This window comes from Hyaena hyaena, unplaced genomic scaffold (genome assembly GCF_003009895.1).
Source record: "Hyaena hyaena isolate Hyena2069 unplaced genomic scaffold, ASM300989v1 scaffold_935, whole genome shotgun sequence".
NCBI lineage: Eukaryota > Metazoa > Chordata > Mammalia > Carnivora > Hyaenidae > Hyaena > Hyaena hyaena.
This window is the reverse complement of record NW_024081571.1, coordinates 71,064-95,555: the sequence shown is the minus strand read 5'-3', so window position 1 is coordinate 95,555 and position 24,492 is coordinate 71,064. Positions and strand designations below refer to the sequence as shown.

The window sequence follows — 24,492 nt, the reverse complement described above, 5'->3', positions numbered from 1 at the left end:
ACCTGTAGGGTTTGGTTCGTCTATCAGTTTGGCTAGGTTGAGAGAAGCTGAAGGTTACTTCTTAGCCCTAAGGTCTGGGAGCTAGAGCAAAGTGGAAGAACTGTGGTAGAGCCAGGATGAGTCATATTGCCCCTAAGCTTGCTTCTTCTCTAAGGTTGGTGAGTCAGGTGCTTCTTAGGGTTTATTTTACTTAACCTTTCAGGATGACCCCACACCACCTTTACCTCTATACAACCTGTTCTTCCTTCTTTGGATGCTCCAATCTCTGAAATTTTCCTTCCAGCTGCCACTCCTCTTAGCCATTGAACAGCTTTGAACTTGACGACATCGATGTGGATGAGGCACAGGGTCCTGTTGGCACCTTTGGCCACTTTTGCTTCAGTGAACTGAGTAGGGTGTCCAGGAAGAAACCCTCGCCTTAGGAAGACTTCTAAGATTCCATCAATGCCCACCTACTTAAGTGTACACTTATGTGTAACTACTCTTCCCCTTGAGCACTGGTTGACCTTATTGATTTGCCTCTGACTAGTAGAGTAAAGGAAAGGTAATAGGATGTCGATTTCCATCATTAGTTTAAAATGGATTGTAACTTCTGTCTTGTTTGCTAACTCTCTCCCAGCTTTGACGAAGTACGCTGCCATGTTGGAGAAGCCCACATGACAAGGAAAGAGCCAACTCCCATCAGGGACCAACCACAGTATTGAGGAACTCAGTTCAACAGTCTTTGAGGAACCGCATCCGGCCAACAACTATGTAAGTGAGTATACAAATTGGTCCCTCCTCTGTCACACCTTCAGATGAGAACCTAGCCTCAGCTGGCACCTTAATTGCAGCCTTCTGAGACTCTCTGAAGTAGAAAATTCAGCTAGGACTTGCCTGAATTTCTGACCCATAAAAATTGTGACATAATAAATATGTATTTTTAAGCCACTAAATTTTGGGATATCCATACACAGCAATTCATAACTAATGCACCTCTAAATTACTGTAACCTTGGTGTAGAATGTAGCACATCTGGGAAGGCAGGCACCATACAGCAGGACAGCCGCCCTGACAGTATCCCTGGAGGTAGTCTTCACGAACAAAGACTATATGGTGTCCTCTTAAGCCATTGGTATCTCTGTGCTCTAATAAGCTCCAAGTAGTCTCCAGGAGGTGAGGCCTACATTCCATAGTAACTCATCCCACCTTAGAGCTCTATCTACTTCAGAATAGTTTGGGAGCAGATGAAAACACAGGTGGAGCCAAGTTCTAGACTCTAAGGGTTTTTCTAATTTTGTGAAGGCCAGAATGTTTTCAGAATAAGACTTTTGTACATTTTATGAAAAAAAATAAATGTTTTAAATATAGGACCCTTGAGCAGGGCCACATACAGGGCCCCAGGATTCAACTGAGTAGGCCACTGTCAGTCTTCTTACAAGGGACCGGTATGGATTAAAAAGTCTGGAGAGGAAAACATTAAAAGCTGAACTCACTTCTTCCTTTCCCTAAGCACAAGTTCCTATTCCCATGCCGCATGCCACCCTACAATCCCAGTGAAGTGCCCAGAGAACCCCACTCTCCATTAGAACAAACGTTTATTGAGGAGGACTAATACTCTCAGTTGTGCTGAAGAAGATTCTTCTGATCAGAGAATATGTTATCGTGAAAACTGTAAGACTTTCTCAACAAGGACTAAATGATTTCTTTAGGGAAATTTCTTCTCCCCCAAAGTGCTGGAGAAGCGTTTTCTGCTTGAATAGAAGAGTCAAATCTCTGAACACAGTACTTTCATCAGCGGTGAGGATGGCTGGACGGACTTGGCTTATGTGATGCACACAGGTGGGGCTTGGATGAGGCACGGGCTCCCTGGATGGCGGAGAAGAAGCAGGTTGACTCCAGCTTAATAGCTGCTTCTTGAAGGCCCCAATTTTCTGGGGAATTCTGGTCCTGTGTCTGTCCTGCCTGACACTTGTAAGATAGTTCTGTTCAGCAGAGACAGCTTCTTGGCTACAGAACTCAATACTTGCCTGTTTGTGCTGTGGTGGGTCAGACAAAGCCTGATAGTTGGAGGGATGCCTCTTGTTGGGCCCTACCTGAGCCTGCAGTTCTTCCTTCTGCTGGCTTAACTCAGAGACCTCAGATTCATACCTACATGTCACCTTCTCTTCTAGGATCTTCCCAATGGCAGTCATGAGCTCACGAGCTTCAGGAGGCCCACCACTCACAAGAGCACTTACACTGTCACCTGGGTCTTGGTGCCAGCAACTTTCCTGTTTTGTGGTGTTTTTCATAGACTTGATCCACTGAATAAATTGCCTCATCTTTTTGCTGAAGAAACTCTCAGGAGGAAACAGTTCATTCTGTGACAGAGATGAGGAAGCACCATCTAATTTTCTGTCCTCGACATGATGACTCTTCTTTCTGGCTACGGATGTCCCTCCCCCTGAATCCTCACTTCTACATTTTCCTGCTTTGATACCCTGAGGTCTCACTTTCCTTGCAATTTTTCTTTGTGGATGACTCATAGGCTGGCACCTACCTAATACCTGCTTAGAGTGCCAGGACTCCTGCTGCTCCGGACTAATCTTTTTGTCCTCCAAGTGGACATGCAGCACCTGAGACACTCCCATGTCCCCACAACAGACATTCTGGAACTGAGTCAGTGAGGCCTTGGAAGTCAAGCTATTTGAAGTAAGGGACATGTCAGTGGGACATTCTTGTGCCTGAATATGCTTCTCCCTCTCCAATTTCAATTTTAACTGACTAAGGAGCTGTCTTTTAGGGTCTGATAGTTTAGAATCTTGGGGAACCAGTATTTCTGTTGAGGGATGTTCAGTGGTCAGCGCAGCTTCTACCTTTCTCAAATTGACATTTATCATTTTGGAGCTTTCCAACTCACTGGTTGTCAAGACTTCACAAGATCGAGCTTGAAGAGTAAACAGCTCCTCGGTCTTGAATATATCCCTGGACAAGTTGCGCATTGCAAAATGTTCTAAATTCTTCTCCAACATCACTGTGCCCTGAACCATTTCTGTTGCATCCCTAGGACTCACATTCTCATCCTTTAGCTTATGTCCAGCTTCAGCTTGCCTTTGGGGCTCTTCTGGGCTGCATCTGTTTTCTAGATCAGCCTCACCCTGTCTCACTTGAGCTATGGTGCTATGTGAAAGGGGCTGAAAAGTCTGACTTCCATACCCTCTGTCTGCAAGGTCATGGTTGGTGTCAGAGAGTGATGGTTTCAGGTCCCTCCGTCCTTCATTGCCTATAGATGACATAGCAGGGAGAGAACGATCCAGGGTGGGGACTGACTTTGTTCTCAGCCTGTTTCCATGAAAAGTTTTAGAGCTTCTCTCAAGGGGGCTAGAAAACTCAGCTTTGGAATCCACCACAGAAATATACATGGCTGAGGAGGGAAAGTCAATTTGGGAAAGAGACCATGTTTTGGCTTCTCTCAACATACAGAATTTTATAGACTGAAGAACCCTGAGCGGTAGACCCCACCTTTGACTCATCCGAAATCTTATAATATGGGCCTCTAGCACTTGTCGTGTATTGGGATTGAGAAAAGAAAGCTCCAGAAAGGTAATGTGGCAGTAAACCCTACCCACCATTGTGTTTTTTGAAATTGTGTTTCCCATTATATTCTGGGAACTCCCGCACAAAGGCAATGCACTGTCATCAGCCAGCCATGAACAACATACACCTATAGGAATCCTGTCTCTAATAATCTGCCAATATTTCTTTATCAAATGTAATCTAAGGATCATTTTTATTTGACTCTCATCTGTGTCCTTCCTTAAGACCTTGAGTAATTCATTCCCTGAGTGATTCCTTGAATGACACACACAGTTACTTTTTGCCCACAAGGCAGCCCTAAGATCCTTCACTAGGGAGCATTCTGACACCCTTTGTGGGCTGTCTTCTGGGCTCTTCTCTAGGACATACCCAAAATTCCTCATCATATTCATCCTTAGCTGAAATTCTGTTGGGACCCTCTCATGGAAACTTCCTGAGAAACTCAATTCAGTCTTTGCTAGATCCTTGCTACTATGGCCCTGGAGCTCAGAGAATTTTGAGCAAAGATGTCTACCTTTTGGCTGAGACATTTCTGTTAATTTACACTGCAGCTCCAGCATTGCTAGAGACTGTAGATTTCTGCAGGCATGCAGACACCAGCGTGGGCTTACCTTCCTTGCACCATGAAACTCCAGTTTCTTCTGTGGTTCACGGGTAATATACAAATGGCCAGGAAGGATGGAGACTGGTACACAGGCATGGGATGACCGGCTAACCAATGGAAGGTTGAGGGCTTGAGGACAAACAACTTCTTGAGATTTTGGGAACCCAGGGACTACACCCCACAAACTTTCCTGGTGCTTCTTTAACACAAACCATGCCAGGTGCTGATTTTCAGTCATGATAGGAGAGTCTAACTCATTCTTAGATCTATGTAAAAACACTCCACAGTCCCTAGTCTGGGATGAAGAATAAGATGGTATGAGTGGGAGGCAAGATTGATGATGGGCCTGGGGGTTCACCTGAGTGAAAGGTAGGGGCTGGGATTGGGACGGGGTTTGAGGCAAGGGTTGGGAATATATACTAGGGTGAGGAAAGTGATGGGAATGAGGATGTAGTAGAACTTCTTGATCCTCCATTTTGATTGCAGAAGCATTATAGAGTCCATTGAATAAAACAAAGTGAGACTCTAGTGGAGAAGTACTACTAGATACCAGGAGTGTGGCTACTAAGGACTCACTATGCAAAGAGGGAAGACCCCAGAAGAGCTGGATATATTTCTGATGCAAGTTTTCCCCCAAACACATGAGACAGTGAAGCTGCTGGCAAATGCACAGGTGCTCCTGTTTGCCTTCCACATTCCAGCCGGTTTTGGGGACTGTGGTGCCCTGTACATCAAATGGCTGCAGTGAATTCACTGAAGATATCCATTGGTGTTCTGACCACATTTGTTTTGAAAATGGTCCCTCTTCTTTTTCTTTCTTCTCTAAAATCTGGAAAGGCATTCTGTTTTTCATTTGTCTCTCCAAGACTGCCTGGATGTTAAGGCCAAGGAAAGAAACTTGACTGGCTTCCTTGTGCTTGGTAGCAGAGTCTCCCCAGAAATGGGTTCCTAGTAGATGGAAAATATCTTGCTCTTGCTGAAAGTTAGAGTATGATAATGTGGTTAGGCCCATGTTCTGGACTTGAGCATGCCAACAGGGTTTGACAGGCTTGAACAGCCAATTGTTGGGACATAATTGGACTACCCACCAGGGCTATCTGGAGTTGAGTTCTCCAGAACAGGCTTCAAGGAATGGGAATTGATTTAGATTGAGTCTCATTTAAAGTGAAATTGATTTAGATTAAAGTCTCATTTAAAGTCTGATAGTGGTGAAACAGACATGGTTGGTGGTGCATGATGACAAGCAAATGAATCAGTGGGATTCTTTGTCTGGGAAAGTCTTGGTAAGAGGTTGACATCTTGGAAAACGTGGTGTCAAGAGAAAAGAGGGTATTCAGAGGTAAAGTGGCCTCTGGTTGGGCAATAGGATCCCCTTTCTGAATGTCATGTAGTAGGAAAGGAGTAAGGCAATGGGTGGTGTGGAATGGTCCACTGGAAATTTGGAATTCAAAAAAGAAAAAGGCTGTGGTGGCAGAGAGTGACCTGGTGGTGAGGGTAAGAAAAATTTAGGTGAGAAAAGGGAGGGGAGTGGTGGGGAAGGCTCAGGTAGAGTGGCTGGTTCAGGCCTCCTGGAGGGCCTGCTGTGAAGTCAGGGGACAGAGTGAGTGATGAATCGGTCACAGAGCTGAGGCAGCCAAAGTGATCACACAGGGAGTAGCATCTTCCAGGGCCTCCAGAAACAGCAGCCAATGGACCTCAGAAGTTGTGCTTTTACACATGTCACAGAAGGGGTCTGGACATAATAGTTGACAAAAGTGGAAGGTATCATGCTGGCACAGCAGGCTGCAGGAGACAGGAGGTACAAAGCTGCGGCCATGACCATAACAAACATATGTGACTCTGGCAATCCTGACAAAAGTAGGGCCACACTCATCCCCAAGGCTTTCATAGTCTGCCCCTGAGGATTTTCTCTCCCATGTCAACCCCAGGCTTTGCTGAGATCCTAGAAATTCTTAGATGCTGCTAAATAAGGCGGTCAGGAAAGAAGGTAATGTTTCGTCACCTTTGCAGGAAAGAAATCACCTTTCTTGCCTCCTTGATTTCGCTCTTGCAAATTCTCGAACCTGCAAAACCAGGAGAGTGATGAAGGTAGAAGCAAGAGATACTACGAGATGCTGAGTACAGTGTACTTTAAGTGATGCACTTGGTAGATTGGATTTGCAGAGCGCCAAGAATGAGGATATAAGATCACATAGTCAATGATAATAATAACAGGACTCACATAAGTATATTGTTTTATCATTCACACAGGACTTTTGTATATACTATCCCATGTGATATTGAAAAAAACATGAAGAACATAGGTCAATGAGTACTTCTAAGAGGAATATGAATATCCATGATGTCACAGGTCTTTCACAAAGTCAAGAGACAGAAGTTCTGACTCTTGATTATCACATGGCCACTTACAGGACAATAACCATTGACCAGGCCTATCAATGCTTCATGCTCAGGGATGGGCAGAGCAAGGAAAACTGTGAAGCGTCTTGTCCTCAGACTGCCTTTCCATGAACATTTTCTCCTCATGTCCTGTTTTCTGAGAGGGACAGTATCTAGCAACTGACATCCTCAGAGATCATGGACCAGGGACCTCATAGAAAGGACAGAAAGGGTCACCCTTGAAGAGCTCAGGTGGAATCGTCAGAACCTTACCTTTCAGTGTCCCAACCTCCTCTTGGCTCTGCCCTGATGCAAAAACAAAAATAAAAGAATAAGAAACTAAGAATCATTTCTCTGTCTCTCTTCTCTCTAGGAAACAGGGAAATTTAGTATCCTTGAATACTATGACTCTATTTTAATTAACAGAATTTTGGGGTCCTTGCTTTTATCAATTTTTAAAGATGATAAAATGTTGTCAATATTTACTACTTTGAAAAACTCAAGGAATGATTTTGTGTATGATGTCCACACTTGATATTCTCAGCCAGAAGTCCTCTGTTCAATGAGGACATACAAACTGAAACCAGCAGTCACATCTGTGTTCCCTCAGGTAGGACCCTGTATCATGGGATGTAGCTCAGAACCCTCGGAGGCTTTCAGAGACTCAGCACTGCCCTCCTGATCAACCCAACATGAAGCAAGGCTTGGTCGAGTGATGCCTGATGTGGGTTGTAACTCTTGATCAAGTGCTGGGGAGCTTTGTTTTCTTTCACAGATCCCAGACTCTCTAAATAACCCAGTCCAGGACTATAGAGTCACTGTGTGTGGGATTTTACCCACGACCCGCCTCCACATCCAGATAGCCTGTGAGCTTCAAGTGGAAACCTTAGTCGTTCCTTAACCCGTAGCCCTGCCAGATCTCTGTTTCTAGAGGAGTGGATGTCTGTTCTCTTAAGCTTTCTATTTTAGGTGTCTCTCTGACCTGACCAAAGTCTTTTAGTAATGTGGAAAGAAGAACAGGAAAATAGTCATCTCTGAAGGGCAATCTCTGGTTCCAACTCTCACATTTTAAAAGCCTGAGAGTCATCACTTTAGTCTTTGAAAGAAGCAAACTGAGAATCAATGACTTTTCTTAGAGCCATAGTGGCAAACCTACTACCCTAAATCTTCAGAGAGTGTAAATGCAGAGAACCATAGTTAAGATCATCTTACCTGGAACAGAAACTTCTGGAGGATTGGGATTGCTCTCCTGGTAGGAACACTTAAGTAGACACTTTGACAAATTACTGGAGGATGCATGTGGGCTAGCATGAGAGTGAGAAACTCCTGGTGTCAAAATTTAATGAGGGCCCCCACTTATTCATAACTTTTATTATCAGGAACCCCACCTGGTTCATAGTAAACAGCTTTGAAAAAATGCTCATGTTTCTTGTAAAGGAATATAGGGTTTAAGAGAAATGTAACCATTTTGAAAACATTGTGAAGTATCCTAGAGTTCTCCATAACACAAGCCTACTCAGCAGGGGAAAGACTACCGAAGCCTAATGCCACGTAGGAGTAGGTAAATTACTCAACCAGAGCAGCTCCTCTAGCCTTCTTGTCTCTTCTATGGAGTGAGACAACACAAAACAAAAATGCTTCAAAACACTTCAAACATCACAAGCCCGGGACACAGGCCCATTAAAAGACAGACAGTTTTTCACATTTTCACATCCCCACCCCCAAGTTCTTACCGGCTGTATATGTAAAAGTAGACAACACATAAGAGCAGATGAGGAATGTAAGTATAGATTTGGGAAACTCTAAAAATCAAAGGAAATGTTAGAAACCAAAAGCACTATGACAGATGAAGATTGCCTTTGATTGACTCATCTTTCGGTTGCATATGGTCAAGGATAGAACAAGTTACTTTGAATACATGGCAGTAGAAATGTTCCAAGCTGAAAATCAAAGAGAAAATGAATTTTTTAAAGCTAAAACCTAGAATACCCAAACATAGTAGAAGCTCAGAGAACACCAAGCAGGAAATTACTAAAAAAAAGTCTATACCTGCACATATCATTTCCAACCTGTAGGAAAACAAAAGATAAAACCTTTCAAGAATCCAGAAGAAAATAAAAACCCCACCTCTAGAGGAAAAAAGGTAATAATTATGACCTGTTGGCATAAACCCTGCAAGTAAGAGATTAGAGTGTAATCTTTAGTGTTGAAAGAAAAGTGTTGAAAGAAAGAACCACCAATCAGGAATTTTATATCTAGGGAAATTATCCTTCAAAAATGAAAGAGAAATAGAAAGACAAAAACTGAGAGAATTCATCAGCACCAGATCGCCCCTGCATAATGTTAAAAGACATCCTTCAGGGAGAGGGAAAATACTCAAATCTACAAAACGGAAAAGACAAGAAGGAGTGGATGAAGCTAAAATAACACTTTTATTTGTCTTATTCTCAAATGACAATAATAATAATGTTTTTGGTGATTACAATATATGGATAAGTGAAATGAATGACATCAGTGTTAAAAGTAACAGGAGGAATGTTAAATTCCCACACTACCTATTAAGTGATATAGCGTTATATGAAAGTTGTAAATGTATATGACAAACTCTAGGGCAGCCATGAAAATATTTTTTACAGATGGGCCTGGATGACTCAGTTGGTTAAGCATTTGACTCTTGACATTTTGACTCAGTTGGTCAAGGATTTGACTCTTGACATTTTGTCTCAGGACATGATCTCAAGATCGGAAGATCAAGCCCTGCATCAAGCTCTGCACTGGGCATAGAGCCTGCTTGAGATTCTTCCTCTCTCTTGCCCCCCTGCCTCTTCTACTGTCTGTGCCTTTTCTCTCTCTTAAATAAAATAAAATGTTTCTTAATGATGAATAGATATAATGAATAGTAAACAGTTACAAAGTAGATACTACATTTTAAAAATCACTAAATGGAATTGATCTAAATCCACCAATTAAAAGACAGAGAAAACTGTCAGAGTGAATAAAAAGACAAGACCTAATTTTATGTTCTTTACAAAATACTCCCTTTAAATGTAAAGATATAGGTAGATTAAAAACAGGAGGATAGAGAAAAGTGTATCTTCTAACACTAACCAACACTAACCAGACAAAGCAAACTTCACAACAGGGAAATTGTCAAGGATAAAGAGTAGCATTACATAACAGTAAGAGGTCAATTCTCCAAGAAGACACAGCACTCCTTACCATATATGCAGGTAACAACATAGTGTCAAAATACGTAAGGCAAAAACTGGTAGAATTGCAAGAAAAAATGGATGAATCCACTGTTATGGTTGGAGATTTCAATAGCCCTCCATCAGAAATGGTCAGATTCACCAAGCAGAAAATCAGTAAAGATATAAGTGACCTGAACACCACCACCAATCAATTTGATCTGACATTTATAGAATACTTCATTCAAAAACAGAATACACATTCCTCTCACACTCACATGGTACATTCACTAAGATGGACCACATTCTGGGTCACAAAACACACCTGAACAAATGTAAAGTAGAAATCACACTAAGAATGTATTCAGACCATAATAGAATTAAACTAGAAATCAATTATAAAAAGATAGCTGGAAATCCCAAAATGTTTGGAGATTCAATAACATAGTACTAATACATGGGTCAAGAAAGAAGTCTCAAGAGAAAAAATATTTTAAATTAAAAGAAAATTAAAATACAATTAATCAGGGTGCTTGGGTGGTTCAGTTGGTTAACTTTAGCTCTGGTCAGGGGCTTTAAACTTTAGCAACTTTAGCTCTGGTCAGGGACTCACAGCTTGTGAGTTTGACCCCAGAATTGGTCTCTGTGATGTCAGCTCAGAGCCTGGAGCCTGCTTTAGATTCTGTGTCTCCCTGTCTCTGTCCCTCCCCCACTTGAACTTACTCTCTCTCTCAAAAATAAATTTAAAGAAATTTTTAATACAACTTAATAAAAATTTGTAAGATTCAGCAAAAGCAATAGTTGGAAGTTGATAGCTTTCAATGCATCTATTTGTAAAGAAAAAAATAATATCTCTGAAGGACTCTACTTGCCTGATTGATGTCTCTGTGTTTCCAAAATATTGGCAAACATGGATTCCTTTTTAGATAGCACAGTGCCAGAAGAAGGACCCCCACCCCACCCAGGAGGGCAAGGATGGGAATACCTAGCAAGTTGAATTGAAGTTCAGCCATGGTACAGTAAGGCTTCTCAGATGAAGATAATTCATGTCATTGGAAATATATTGATGCCTAAGGCAGCTGGGCATTGAGAGTACATGTTCTAGACTAGAGTTCCAGGCCCACATCACAGAGCTTTAGTACAGACACCGAAAGTTCTTGAGGGTGGGGGAGGGGGCAACACAGGAAAGAGAAACACACACAACCACTCCCCACCATTCACCCAGCAGTTCTGTCCTTCCTTCCATGATATCTTAGATGCCTCCAACTCCACCTATTCACCGTGTCATATATTTACCTTTAGCGAAATCATTGTATTCCACCTGTTTCCCTGATGTTACCTGAGACCCTTTTTTACTGCTTGGTGATTTCCTTTTGGACCCTACATTGTCTCTGAAGATTTGCTATACATAGAGATCTACATCCCCAAGATCTACTGTCTTCAGCTGCAGTTTTCCCCAATAATGAATTTTTACCTTTAGGAAACCAGAAATATACTGAGAGGCAGCCCTACCCCCATATTTCCTCAAAAGAATTCACGTTCACCAAAGAGCATAAGAGAACAGAGTAGCCTGTACTAAAGAACAGAAAGCATGACAAAGAAGGAGACAAGGGCATGGCACCCCATGGGCCTGTGGCAAACAACTTAAAAACCTTTAGTAATTCTTTTATTTTCCCAAATTCCTCTTAGGCTATTCATGCTTTACAGGTTCTCTTCTACCTATACATGTCTCACCCTGAGGCTCCCTCTTCACTCTGCCTAATGCCACCTCTCCCTTCAACATTTTTATTTTTTATTTTTTTAAATTCATGTATTTATTTTGAGTGATAGAGGGCATGTGAGCATGAATGGTGGAGGGGCAGAGAAGGAGATGGAGAGAATCCCAAGCAGCCTTTAGCAAGATGGGGGCTCCATCTCACGAGCCACAAGATCAGGACCTGAGCCGAAATCAAGAGCCAGACGCCAAGGGGAGCCTGGGTGGTTCAGTCGGTTGGGTCGCCGACTTCGGCTCAGGTCATGATCTCATGGCTCGTGGATTCAAGCCTCACGTCGGGCTCTGTGCTGACAGCTAGCTCAGAGCCTGGAGCCTGTTTCGGATTCTGTGTCTCCCGCTCTCTCTGACCCTCCCCTTCTCACACTGTCTCTCTCTCTCTCAGAAATAAATAAAAAAACGTTAAAAAATTTTTTCAAAAAAAGAGACACTAAACCAACTGAGCCACTCAGGTGCCCCTCCCCACATTTTTAATTATTCCTTTATATTACAGAGCAATTGTGCTGAATCACATAGCCCATAGGACCAAACTCATCTTGATTTAGGAAGTGGGCTTCTCTTTAGCCTAATGTCTAATGAACACAATTGTAATTAGATTTAACAATACCATTTGGATTATTTTGAATCATACCTATAGTTACTTTTTCCATTAGAAGTTTTATTTTTTCCCTGCATAATTTCTAACTTTTCACCAAAATACCTATTGACATCTCTATCTCTTTTCAAACAATAATGTCATTCTTGTTGATGGTGTACATGTATTCATCTCCTCGTGCTAGCTAGTCATTTACTAGTTGTAACCCTTAACAGCAAGCTTCGTTATTTATATTACAAACTGTTGAAATTAAGCCCTGTATCATCTCCTTACCTGACTTGCCTGAATTCCATCTCTGATGAATCAGTCTTGGCTGCAGACATCCAATCCTTTCCCTCTGATGAGGAGGGTTTATCAGTAATGATAACTCCTTCCTTTACCTCTCTTCTCCTGTATCCACAACTTCACCATTGTCTCTACCCAGAAGGAAGGTGAACTTCAAGCCCAGCCCGCCTCATATAGCCTCTCTTAACTGCAGGAGGTTTCTCTCTTAAGAAAAAATCCCTCCACGTATCCTTGCATCTCTAGTATTGCCTTTTAATAGAAAGTGTGCCTGACAGTCCCTAAGGCCCCTGGGACTCACTCACAACTATAAAAATCTCCTTCAATGTCCAGGTGAGATCAGTTCCACCAAAAACAAGTTTCCAAGTGAGAAAGGGTTATAAATATGGCACATTGAATATATTTTTCAAAAATGGCCTTATTATAAAAAGGCTAAGAAACTGATCCAGATTAAAGAAAACTAATGACACACAGCAGCTATGTGCAGTATGTGATTCTAGACTGAATCCTGTAAAGGAAATTTAAGAAAAACTACACAAAGGACATTACTTGATTTAAATCCACAAAAATTGGGGGCACCTGGGTGGCTCAGTGGCTTAAGCATCTGACTCTTTATTTCGACTCAGGTCATAATCTCACAGTTTATGGGATCCAGTACCCACTAAGGCTCTGCACTGATGGCTCAGGTCCTGCTTCTAGTCCTCTCTCTCGTGCTCTCTCTGCCCCTCCCCTGCCACATGCACACGAACTCTGTCTTCAAAATAATAAACTTTAAAAAAATAAATTGACGAAAATGGAAGATGAATGGGAGATTATTTACAAGCTTTATGTCAATGTTAAATGTATTGAAGGAGATAACTGCTGTAAGAGAAACTTTTCTTAAGAAATACACAACAAAATATTCAGGGCGAAAGTACATGATGCATGAAGTATATTCTCAAATGTTCAAGAACATATGTATGTTTTTCATGTATGTATATGGGCATTCGTGTGTAGAGAGAAAGGGAAGTAAGATAGGAGACAGCGATTGTAAATAGCTCAAAATGTTAATAGGTAAATTGGGATAAAGACTACATGGCTCTACCATCTATGCAGCTTTTCCACAATTTATTTCGGATATGTATGCTTTAAAAATGAACTTAACCCAAACTTTGAGATTTCTGGCTTTGATTCCAGGAGCAGCTGCTGCCATCATACCCAGACCCCAGAAGTGTGCAATGCCAACCTAAAAACACGTGTCTTGAGCTCTGTCTCAGGCCAGAAATCTGGGGTGCTCTGCACGTTTGAACTATGCTAACATTTCAACGAGGCTTTAACAAAATACTGGCAAAGACCCACCACATTCAAAGAAAAAAAAAAAAGATTTTAGAAATTACATGCAATATAAAACAAAAAATGAACAAAATTTCAACATGTTTACTACATGGAACCCCTACAGTCTTTCATATCTTGTGCCTTTAGGTTATTGTCCTCTGGGTTTTGCAGTGTGAAGTGGTTTGCTACCACCTCTTTTGCCTGCTAGTCAGTTACTGCTCCTCCACCAGTTTTCCATCTTCCAAAAATGTGTTGACATCTTTTTCTTATCCGCTCCCCTTTTTATTATCCTTAAGAACTTTTTTCCCAGCTTTATTGAAATATAGTTCAAGTGCCATATAATTCACCCACTGGACATGTATAATTCCATGATTTTCAGCATATGCACAAACATATGCATCACAATTTTTAAATATTTTCATGACTTCATAGAAAAAACCTGCAACCTGTTGCTATTATTCCCCTCTCCCCCTCATTCCCCCTCCACCCCACCTCCAGGCCCCAGCTCTAAGTTGAAACTATTTTCCATCTCCCGATTTCCCATTTCTGGACATTTCATATGAATGGAATCATACGTGGTCATTTGTGACTGGCTTCTTTCACTTAACGTGTTTTCAAGCTTCATCCACATCGTGTCATGCACTGCCAAAAAATATATCATATGGATATGTCCTGTTTTCTTTACCCATTTCTCAGTTGACGGATGTTTGTGTTGTTTCCATCTTTTGACATTATGAGTACTACAGCTATCAACATTTGTATACAAGTTTTTTTGTAGACCTATGTTTTCATTAGTCTTGAGTAGATACCTAGGAGTCATCTGCTAGATTATATGATAACTTGCTGTTTAACATTTTGAGCAACTGCCACACTGTTTTCCAAAACAGCTGTAATATTTCCCATTCCCACCAGCATTGTATGGGAATTCTAATTTCTCCACATTCCCCTGAACACTTATATTATCATTTTCATTCTAGCCATCCTTCTGGGTGTGAAGTGCTGTGAAATACCGTTTTGATTTGCATTTTCCTGATGGCTAATGGTGTTGAGCATTTTTCATCTCATCTTTTACTTTTAATGGCATTTTGGGAAAGATGAGTGTTTGATCTACTGTGTTTCACTTGAAACACAATAGTTCATATTAAAAGTGACAGGAAAAGTTTTTCTTCTAAATATTTGAAAACACATAGAGCAATGTCAAGTCTTTGTCAACATGTATAGTGTTCTTCTATACTCTTTGCATTTTATACTTACTGTGTGATAAAGGGACAGTGAAGTCATGCCCTGAATTTGCTCTATAAGATGACTTCTTGTGTGGAGTTGAGGAATTCATTCAAAGGACTCCTCAGTGTTGACTGCAAGGCAGAGCAAAACTGATTGCCAAAGCCTCTAAAGCTCAGTGCTTTTCAGTCACCAATGCTGCCTACATCTGTTGTGAATCAGTATGGTCCACAAGTGATAAATATCAAAGAAATGTGAGAGCTTTTACGTGGGTGCATAGCACATGTTGATTTATTTTACAGACAGAGGGAGGAGGAGGAGGAGGAGGAGAAGAGCAGAGAGAATACCAAGCAGGCTCCACGCTAGCAACACAGAGCCCGAGGTGAGGCTGGAACTCATGAACTGTGAGATCATTACCTAATCCTAAATCAAGAGATGGATGCTTAACCAACTGAGCCATGCAGGAACCCTTAGATGGGAAGATGTTTAAATTGACTTTTGTACTTGAATCATAATCACATCTGCCAAATGATAATACTGCAGGTTGGATGATGGTTGTCTGGGAAGTTATATTGTTTTAGCTGCTCTTGTGCATGTTTAAACATTTCTGTGGTAAAAAGCTTTGAAAAAATAAAAGAGGTTGGGTGCCTCATAAGAACAATGAGGGGGGCAAGAGGAGACCTGGCAAAGGAAGCTCAGTCCTATCAAGACTAGAATTTGGCTATCTCTAAATAAAGAGTAATTTGTTTGACACTGGGAAGGAAAGAGGAATGGGGAAATGTCATTGGAAGGATTTGTTTTGTTGTGTTGTGTTCTGATGAAAAGCTCCCATCTCACTTCTTTCTAGCTCCTCTGTCAACTGTGGTCCAGCACATCTGCCAGGCTAAGTGAAGATGGCCTAAGTTGAGGAAAGTGAAGGAAATTTAAAATAGATCTGAGAGCATTGGGAAGAGAACAGACTAAGGAAATAGTGACCTAACTCTATTGTTTTGTTCACATGTAAGCCTGGGATAAGTATTTATGGGATGAATGAATGATTTCCAGGTAGTGGTGGGGCTGAATTTCTTATGGCACCAACAGCCCCAATTGTGAGATTTCCAGTAATGATCAGTGACTTAGAAAAAGGCATTTCTAGAAAGGGCAGAGAGATGAGATTTTGCCAGACAGGAAGGGTTGAAGGGGATTGGATGGCATCCATTTGTACTTGAGCTTCTTATTTAAAATTTATTAATGTTTATTAATTTTGAGAGAGACAGAAAACACAAGTTGAGGAGAAGCAGAAAAAAGGAGAGGCAGAATCCCAAGCAGGCTCTGCAGTCAGTGCAAGATCATGACCTAAGCTGACATCAAGAGTCAGCTGCTTCAACGACTGAGCCACCCAGGTGCCCCTTTGCTAGGGGGTTTTAAATGTTAGTTACCTGATAGATATTCAGGAAGACAAGGCCTTTGTGGATAGACAAGAAGTGGAAAAATGAATGATGTGGAGTTGATAACAGGGGACATATAAGCTGGATGGATAGGACGAGGAGGTAAAACGACAGAATGTCAGACTATAGTATCCCTGATGGCAGAAGTATTCAATGTACTAAGCTCTACAGGGTGGGAGTAACTGCACTGGATGGGCAGTAAAGGACTCTAAAATGAGATTATGGAGGACCTGGGAGACTGGGTTATTAGCTGATCTATCCACAGAGATGTTAGAGTCTCCACTACCTTCTCATCTCATGTTCCCTGCCCTGGGCTCCATCTCACCTGGTGTCCATCTCAGGACCTCCACAGAATCAGAATCTGCATTCTTTCTGTGACTTTAATGTTCAGATGCTGCAGGGTCAATGGCGTAACCTTGGACAAGGATACCAGACTTGTATCTTCTTGTTCAAAGAGGGCTTTAGTGTTTTTTTCTTTAACACTGAACATTCACTAGGATACTCACTCCATTTTTGAGTTCCAGTCTCAGGTGGAATCGCCTTCCCTCCAGATCCTTATTCTAAGTGTGGGTAAGTGTGCTGCCTTAGCCAAAAACAAACAAACAAAAAACAACAATAAAACAAAACAAAATAAAACAAAGACAACATTTCATGGAAAAGCCCCCAAGTATCTGCAGGCTGGTTCATATTGTAGAAGTCACTTCTGGTTCATAAGATGTAGGTCTTCTGGGGGCTCCACTAGGGCCATGAATATCAAAGGTGGTACCTCTATCCTAATGGGAGAACTGTCCACCCTAAAGGCAAGATCTTGTACATTGCCATCAAGTGTGGATAGAAGGAAGATCCCCTTCTTCAAGAGGGGATGCCATGCTTGACAGCTTGCAAATACTGTTTGTATACTCAAAGAACAGCTCCGTGCCATTTTAGTATAAGGCATCAGCATGCTGCTGGTTCTGACCCAGTAGCTGGTCCCTAAGTGCCACAGCTTTCTGGGGGTGTCTGTTCTTGTCCTTGATCTAATACTTACAGAATGATTGTGGCCCCCCAGGACAGTTTCTTGGTGGCAGGACTTGGTATTTATCTCATTATAGGAGGGATCCCTGCTTTTTAAAGGATGCCCCTGGACAGGCTGTATCTGGGCCTGCACTTGTGCTTCCTTCCAAGTTTTCACACACTTGGCTGGCTACAGAAGGGCCTGTTGAGGGCAGGTGCTATCTATTGCCGGTGCCCCATTTTCTCTTCTAGGACCTTCCCAACATATTTCTTGACTTTCTGAGCTTTGGTCATCCCAGTAAAGGTGGCTCTACCTTGGATCATGTCTCTGCCTTGGCTCTGCCTTGCATAGACAGATGGCTTCCCTTTTCCTGGGAGTTTTCTGCTCTTTTGCACTTTCTCCTGGGTTTAAGGCATTGTAAAGTAGTGTTCATTTTTCTTCTAAAAAGGCTTTCACGGTGAGGCTGACCCTTCTGTGATAGGGTGTGGGAAGACTGGTTCCCAAGCTTCCCCTTCAGTGCCACATCCTGAGTAGGGAAACTCTTCCTTACATGTTGGGATATCCCGAATCCTGCATCCCCTCCACCGAACTTTTGTGCTTTGGGGCGGGAAAGGCTCACTGTCTCTGCAGCTGGTGGGAAATTCTTGTGTTGGTGCTTCCTTAAGACATGCTTCGGGATCCAAGGCTCCTGCTGCTGTCCCATACTAATTCCTGTGTCCTCCAGATGGACGTGCAGCACCTAGAAAGTTCCCACATCGCCACTGGAGTCACCCTGGTCATGAGGCAGGGAGGGCCTGTAAGTCGAGGGGGACAGGTCATTGTGTTGCCTCTGGGCCTAGCTACGCTCTCCTTGCTCCAGTTTCAGCTTTAACTCTTTATACAGTTGTTCTTTAAGGATTGCTAATTTAGGATTGGGGAATTGATATGTTTGGTGGGTGGCTTTTAATGGTCACAGCTTTGACCTTATTTGCATTCACATTTATCATTTGGGGGCTTTCTGGCTTGGCGGTTATCAAGATATCTCTAGTTTTTGATTGACGTACACCAAGCTTCACAGTCCTGAATATCTCCCTGGATACTTTGGCACCGGAATGGGTTTGCGATGTTGCATTTTTACTCTGTCTCTGGGGTTTACAGTCTTATCCTTTGGCTCACGTCGGCCCCAGCTTGCCTTGCAGGCTGATTTGTGAACCGTCTATTGGATAGTACAGTCAGTCTCTGAGTCACTTTGTGTATGGTGCTGTGTCTGATAGGTTGAAGAGTCTGTCTGCCATCCTTAATTTTCTGAACATCCTCTGCAAGCTCATGGCTGATATGATGGGGCCATTTTGTTGGGAATCTCTGTCCTTCCTTGCCCACAGTTGAGGTAGCAGGGAGAGAATGATCCAGGATGGGGGCTGAACTTGCCGTTCCCACTTTGTCTTCATGGAGAGATTTAGAGCTTCCTCTAAGGGACTTGAAGGCCCCAGATTTAGAGTTGGCCTCAGAGATCCAGTTGGTTGAGGAGGGAAAGGTTTTTTGTTTGTTTGTTTGTTTGTTTTACAAATAGTTTATTGTCAAATTAGTTTCCACATAACACCCAGTGCTTATACCCACAAGTGCCCTCCTCCATGCCCATCCCCCCTCCCCCCCACATCCATCAGTCCTCAGTTTTTGTCAGCATTCAAGAGTCTCTCATGGTTTGCCTCTCTCCCTTTCCCCCATCATTTCCCCCCTTCGTCTCCCCCTTGTTCCTCTGTCAAGTTCCTCCTAATCCTCCTATACGTGCAAACATATGGTATTTGTCCTTCTCTGCCTGACTTATTTCACTCAGCAAAACACCCTCAAGGTCCATCCATGTTGCTACACATGGCCAGATTTCATTGTTTCTCATTGCCATGTAGTATTCCATGGTATAGATAAACCACATCTTCTTGATCCATTCGTCCGTTGATGGACACTTAGGCTCTTTCCATGTTTTAGCTATTGTGGAGAGTGCTGCTATGAACATTGGGGTACATGTGCTCCTATGCATCAGCATTTCTGTATCCCTTGGGTAAATTCCTAGCAGTGCTATTGCTGGGTCATAGGGGAGTTCTATTGTTAGTTTCCTGAGGAACCTCCACACTGTTTTCCAGAGGGGCTGCACCAATTTGCATTTCCACCAACAGTGTAGGAGGGTGCCCGTTTCTCCACATCCTCGCCAGCATCTAGAGTTCTCTGATTTGCTCATTTTAGCCACTCTGACTGGTGTGAGGTGGTATCTCCATGTGGTTTTGATTTGTATTTCCCTGATGAGGAGGGATGCTGAGCATCGTTTCATGTGTCTGTTGGCCATCTGGATGTCCTCTTTGGAGAAGTGTCTGTTCATATCTTCTGCCCATTTCTTTACTGGGTTGTTTGTTTTTCGGGTGTGGAGTTTGGTGAGTTCCTTATAGATTTTGGATATCAACCCTTTATCTGATATGTCATTTGCAACTATCTTTTCGTGGAGGGAAAGTTTTAATGGGATAAGGACTGGGATGGGGCCTCTTTCAATTTAAAGATCTCTATGGATTCAAGGGCCTTGGGAAGAAGGCCTGTACCATCCTCTTATGAAATTGTTTAATATGGGATTACAGCCTCTGTTGTGTTGAAGATTCAATGAAGGAAAGCTCCTGGGAGGCATTCAAGCAGTAGTCCCCACCCACTGATGGTGGCAGAACTCTCTGTTGTATTTCTGTGTAGGATTTCTCAGAAGGAAGCAATGTCTCCTTCATAGTATGCCATGCCCTGGGAAGCCGACCCTCATTGATCTCATCAGACTTTTTGCTCAAATGTATTTTCAGGAGATTTACAAGTTGTCTCTGACATAGACTTCCACAGAAACCCATGAATGTTTCTCGTGTAGGCTTTTATGTGCTTTCTCCACATCATACCCTGTATCTTTATCTGAAGACTTCTCTGAGTCACTAAACAGATGATCTTTGGGCCCATCCTCTGGGTGGTTTCCCAGATCCTTCCCAATGGCCTCCTCTAGCTGAAGCCTTTCTGAGTCCCCCTCATGGAAGCTTTCAGATTGGCTCAACCCAACATTTAGAGTTTTGCTACTCTGACTCTTAGGGATCTGTGGGTGTCCACGAGAGTGCTGCATCTCAGGTCTCTCTGAAAAATTCCTTGGACTGATGGGTGTGGGCGGAAGGGAAGAGGGGTGATGGGCATGGAGGAGGGCACTTGTGAGGATGAGCACTGGGTGTTACATGGAAACCAACTTTACAATAAACTATTAAAAAAAAAAAGGAAAAAAGAAAAATTCCTCGGAGGCATCATCAGTGATGGAGACTCATGGATCCTGTGGGGAAGGCCCCATCGGTGTTGGATAAGCCTCTTTCGCAGGTGATGCTTTAGTTTCTCACGAACTTCATCACCAAGAGGAAACAGTCCGGGAAGGATAGAGACTGCACCATGGGTATGGGAGGCCCGGCAGTTAGGCTAGGAGCCGAAGGACAGAAGTCCTTATGGGACCTTTGATCCACACTGGGTAAAACCCACAAACGTTCCTGTTGCTTCTGCAACAAGTTCCATTCTAGGTGTTGAATTTCAGAAAAGATGAGAAACTCTGATTCATTCTGGGGTCTATGAAAACACACTCCACAGATCTTAATCTGGGGTAGAGGACTAGATGGCAGGATTGGGAGTGGTGATTGAAGGTAGGCCTCAGGCTGGACTTGAGTGAGAGGTAGGGGCTGGAGTTGGGGATGAGCTTGAGGCAGGGTTTGAGGCTAGATCTCAGGCAAGACTAGAAGAAATGGATGGGGAAGGACTGGGGATTCCTTGTCTGTGGAGGTAGAGATTCTATTGAAAATAAAGATTGAGGGACAATCATCTGAGTCATGGGCAGCAGAAGGCAAGGACTCGCTATACAGAGTTGGGAGACCCCAGAAGAGCTGGATAGGTGTTTGCTGCAAATGACCCTTTGCCAAGGCTGTAGGATATGGGGGCTGCAGATGCACATGCAGCTCCTTTGATTTGTCTTTGCTGTTCCAGAAAGGAAGGGAGGCTGCTAAGCCATGATTGTCAGAAATTGACTCTGACATTTTTCCTGAAGAATTTAGTGTGTAGTCTGGCCCAAGTTGTTTTGGAAAAGAACCCTTCTTTTTTCCCTTCCATATCAGGAAATCACTCCTCCTTTGGACTTGTTTCTCAAGAAGTGCCAGGACTTTGGGCTGAGGAAAGAGAGGTTGCCAGACTCTTACAAGGTTGGCCACAGGGGTAGGGAAGCCTGGAAGAAGCCACAGAAGAATGCAGGGCAAGAAACTCTTGGCTGAAATCACATTGAGCCAAAATAGAAGTGAAGAAGTCTTTGTGATGAGCTTTCCACCAAGAGAAGTCTGAGGCAGACAAGGTTGCATGGTCAATGCCTGTGATTTGGAAATATAAGTGGACAACCCAGCAGGGCCATCTGGAGAGGAGTTCTCTGGAACAGGCCTCAGGGTGATGGAAATGGATTTAGACTCACAGTTAAAGTGTAGTCTGGTGGTGGTGAAACAGACAGGGTTGGTGGTGCATGATGACAAGCACAGGTCTCAGTGAGATTCACTGTCTGAGACAACTTGATAAGAGGTTGACATCTTGGGAAAGCGTGGAGTCAAGAGAGAAGATGGTATTTAGAGACAAATTGGCCTCTGGTTGACAACAGGGTCCACTGTCTGAGCATCATATGGTGGGAAAGGGGGAAAAGGCAAGGGGTTTGGGTGAGAAATGGTCATCAGGGAAATCATATTCTAAGGGAGGAAAAGGCTCTGGTGTCAAAGAGTGATCTGATGGTGAGGGTGGAACAAAGTCAGCCAAGGGGGTCATTGGGTTAGGTAGGAAGGTGGAGGCAGGTGGGAGGGGGAGGCTCAGGCAGAGAAGCTGATATTAGATCTCCTGGAGGAACTGATGAGAAGGCAGGGAACAAAGTGAACAATGAGTAGGTCACAGGAGCTGTGGAAGCCAAGGGAGTAGCACATTCCAGGGCCTCCAAATATAGGAGTCGATTGATCTCAGCAGTGGTGTTATTACACACCTCACAGAAGGGGTCTGGACATAACAGTTGATGAATGTGGATGATATATTAATGCTGACCTAGGGGGCTGCAGGAGATAGGAGGTATAAAGCTGCATCCAGGGCAAGAGAACAAGGAAAAGAGGACCTGCTGACCTGCCAAGGGAGTGGCTGCCTGAAGCTTGCTGGCCCTTCACAATGCCCCACATTTATGACATCATAATACGGTCAGTAGCCTTCACCCCCAAAGCCCTCATTCACATACCCATTTGTATGGCTACCCCCTCCCATGACTGGCAGATTACACTGAGCCCACACAATTGCATATACCATGCTCTAGGAGGGATCAGAATAGAAGGGGAAAGAGTAGTCACCTCCTCCAATTAGATACATGCTTCCTTAGCTCTTCCTCTTCTCTCTGACTGCATTTCCAACCTGGAATACCGGGAGAGTGGGTTATATGTAGTGAAGGTAGAAACATATGTATTATATAGGAGTCCCTTTATGAGATATCCTTGAGATATTAGATTTTGAATGCCCCAGTAATCAAAAATAAGGTCAAATGGTCAATGATGTGACACTTGTTAGTATTAAAGTATTTCATTTACATTATGTCATGTGATGCTCGAACCACCTCTGTGAAGCGCAGAAGTTGGTGGTTATTTACCTCAGGGAGGAATCCTGTGTATCCTTGATGTCACAGGTCTTTCACAAAATCAGGAGAGAGAAGTTCTGACTCTTGACATCTCACAAGGCCACCATTGGGCAACACCCATTGCCTAGCTCCATCATGGCCCCATACTCAAGGATGGGCAGAGCGAGGAATCTAAGGGCCTCCGGTTCTGACTGTTCTGACATCCTCAGAAATCATGGAACTGGAACCTCATGGAAGGGTCGCCCTTGGAGAGCTCAGGTGGAATAAACAGAACCTTACCTTGCAGCGTACGACCTTTCCTCCTCCTCTTGGCTCTGCCTTGACACTAGAATAAAAATAGAAGAATGAGGGGCTGTGACTCACCTTTCACTCTTTTCTCAGAAATGGAGACATTCATGGGGCGCCTGGGTGGCTCAGACAGTTAAGCATTTGAAACTTGATTTCGGCTCAGGTCATGATCTCTGTTCACTGTTCATGAATTCAAGCCCCCATCTGTGCTGTCAGGGCAGAGCCGGCTTGGGATTCTCTCTCTCCCTCTCTCTGCCCCTCCCCCGTGTTTGTGTGTGTGTGTGTGTGTGTGTGTACTCTCTCTCAAATTAAACTTAAAAAAGAAAACCTGAGGACCAACAGTCACATCTGTGCTCCCTCAGGTAGGACCCTGTATCCTGGGACACCTCACATGGGGTGACCCATGATCAAGTGCTAGGGAACCTTGTTCTCTTACACACATCCCATACTCTAAACCCAAACTAGGACTACAGAATCCCAACGTTTGGGATTTTAACCAAGACCCACCATCACACCCAGATAGTCTGTGAGCTTCAAGTGGAAACCTTAGTACTTCCTTAACCCTTAGCCCTGCCAGATCTCTTTTCCTAGAGGAGTGAATGTCTGTTCTTTTAGACTTCCCATTTGAGGTGTGTCTGATCCTACCAAACTCATTTTAAAATTTGGGACTAGAAATAGAAACAATACTAATGTCTGTTGAGGGCTTCCCCAGGATTCCTTACCTTTTGGATGGATTTTGTATTCCAGGTTGGAAATGAAATCCCCATCAGGTAGCACAGGAACAGAAGAGGCAACCCCTACCCACACAGGAAGGTGAAGTTGGGGGTCAGTCTTGAAACATGTTGAGCCAAAGCACAACATGGTTTTCAGTAGGGCTATTCAGAAATGAGAGAATCACAAGGCTGCCTATAGGTAACTGAGCTCCGAGTGTGCAGATGCTGGACCATATATACTCTCCAGGCTTACATCACAGAGCACTGAAAAGTTACAAAAGGTTTCTGAGGGTGGGGGAGGGGACAGTTGAAGAGGGTTTGCCCATAAACCCTCCCCCACCCACCAACCCAGAAGATCCCTCTACCTCTCCTAGGCCTCTAGGTCCCTCTGCCCTACTCTGCCATCCTCTTCCTACTCCACCTTTTCCTCATATTGATGAGGGAGCATGAAGTTGTCTGAGGGACAAAGTACAAACTAGCACACAATTCCCACCTCCCA

The 24,492-nt window shown here is 43.3% G+C and overlaps 1 protein-coding gene across 1 annotated transcript; it reads right to left on the bottom strand.

Moving 5' to 3' along the window:
* Window positions 1-1,664: 1,664 nt before the first annotated feature.
* On the bottom strand, window positions 1,665-22,756 carry LOC120223043 (spermatogenesis-associated protein 31D1-like). Its single transcript, XM_039221101.1, has 4 exons — window positions 22,712-22,756; window positions 6,815-6,847; window positions 6,165-6,225; window positions 1,665-5,138 (listed from the first exon to the last, which is right to left on the bottom strand). Exon 4 carries the CDS (start codon window positions 5,013-5,015, stop codon window positions 1,665-1,667), a length of 3,351 nt encoding a protein of 1,116 aa, XP_039077032.1. The 5' UTR covers window positions 5,016-5,138; window positions 6,165-6,225; window positions 6,815-6,847; window positions 22,712-22,756.
* Window positions 22,757-24,492: the final 1,736 nt, after the last annotated feature.

Bases quoted from the DNA above. Each gene is read 5' to 3' on its own strand.
- LOC120223043 (XM_039221101.1), bottom strand. From the start codon at position 5,015: ATGAAAAACAGAATGCCTTTCCAGATTTTAGAGAAGAAAGAAAAAGAA.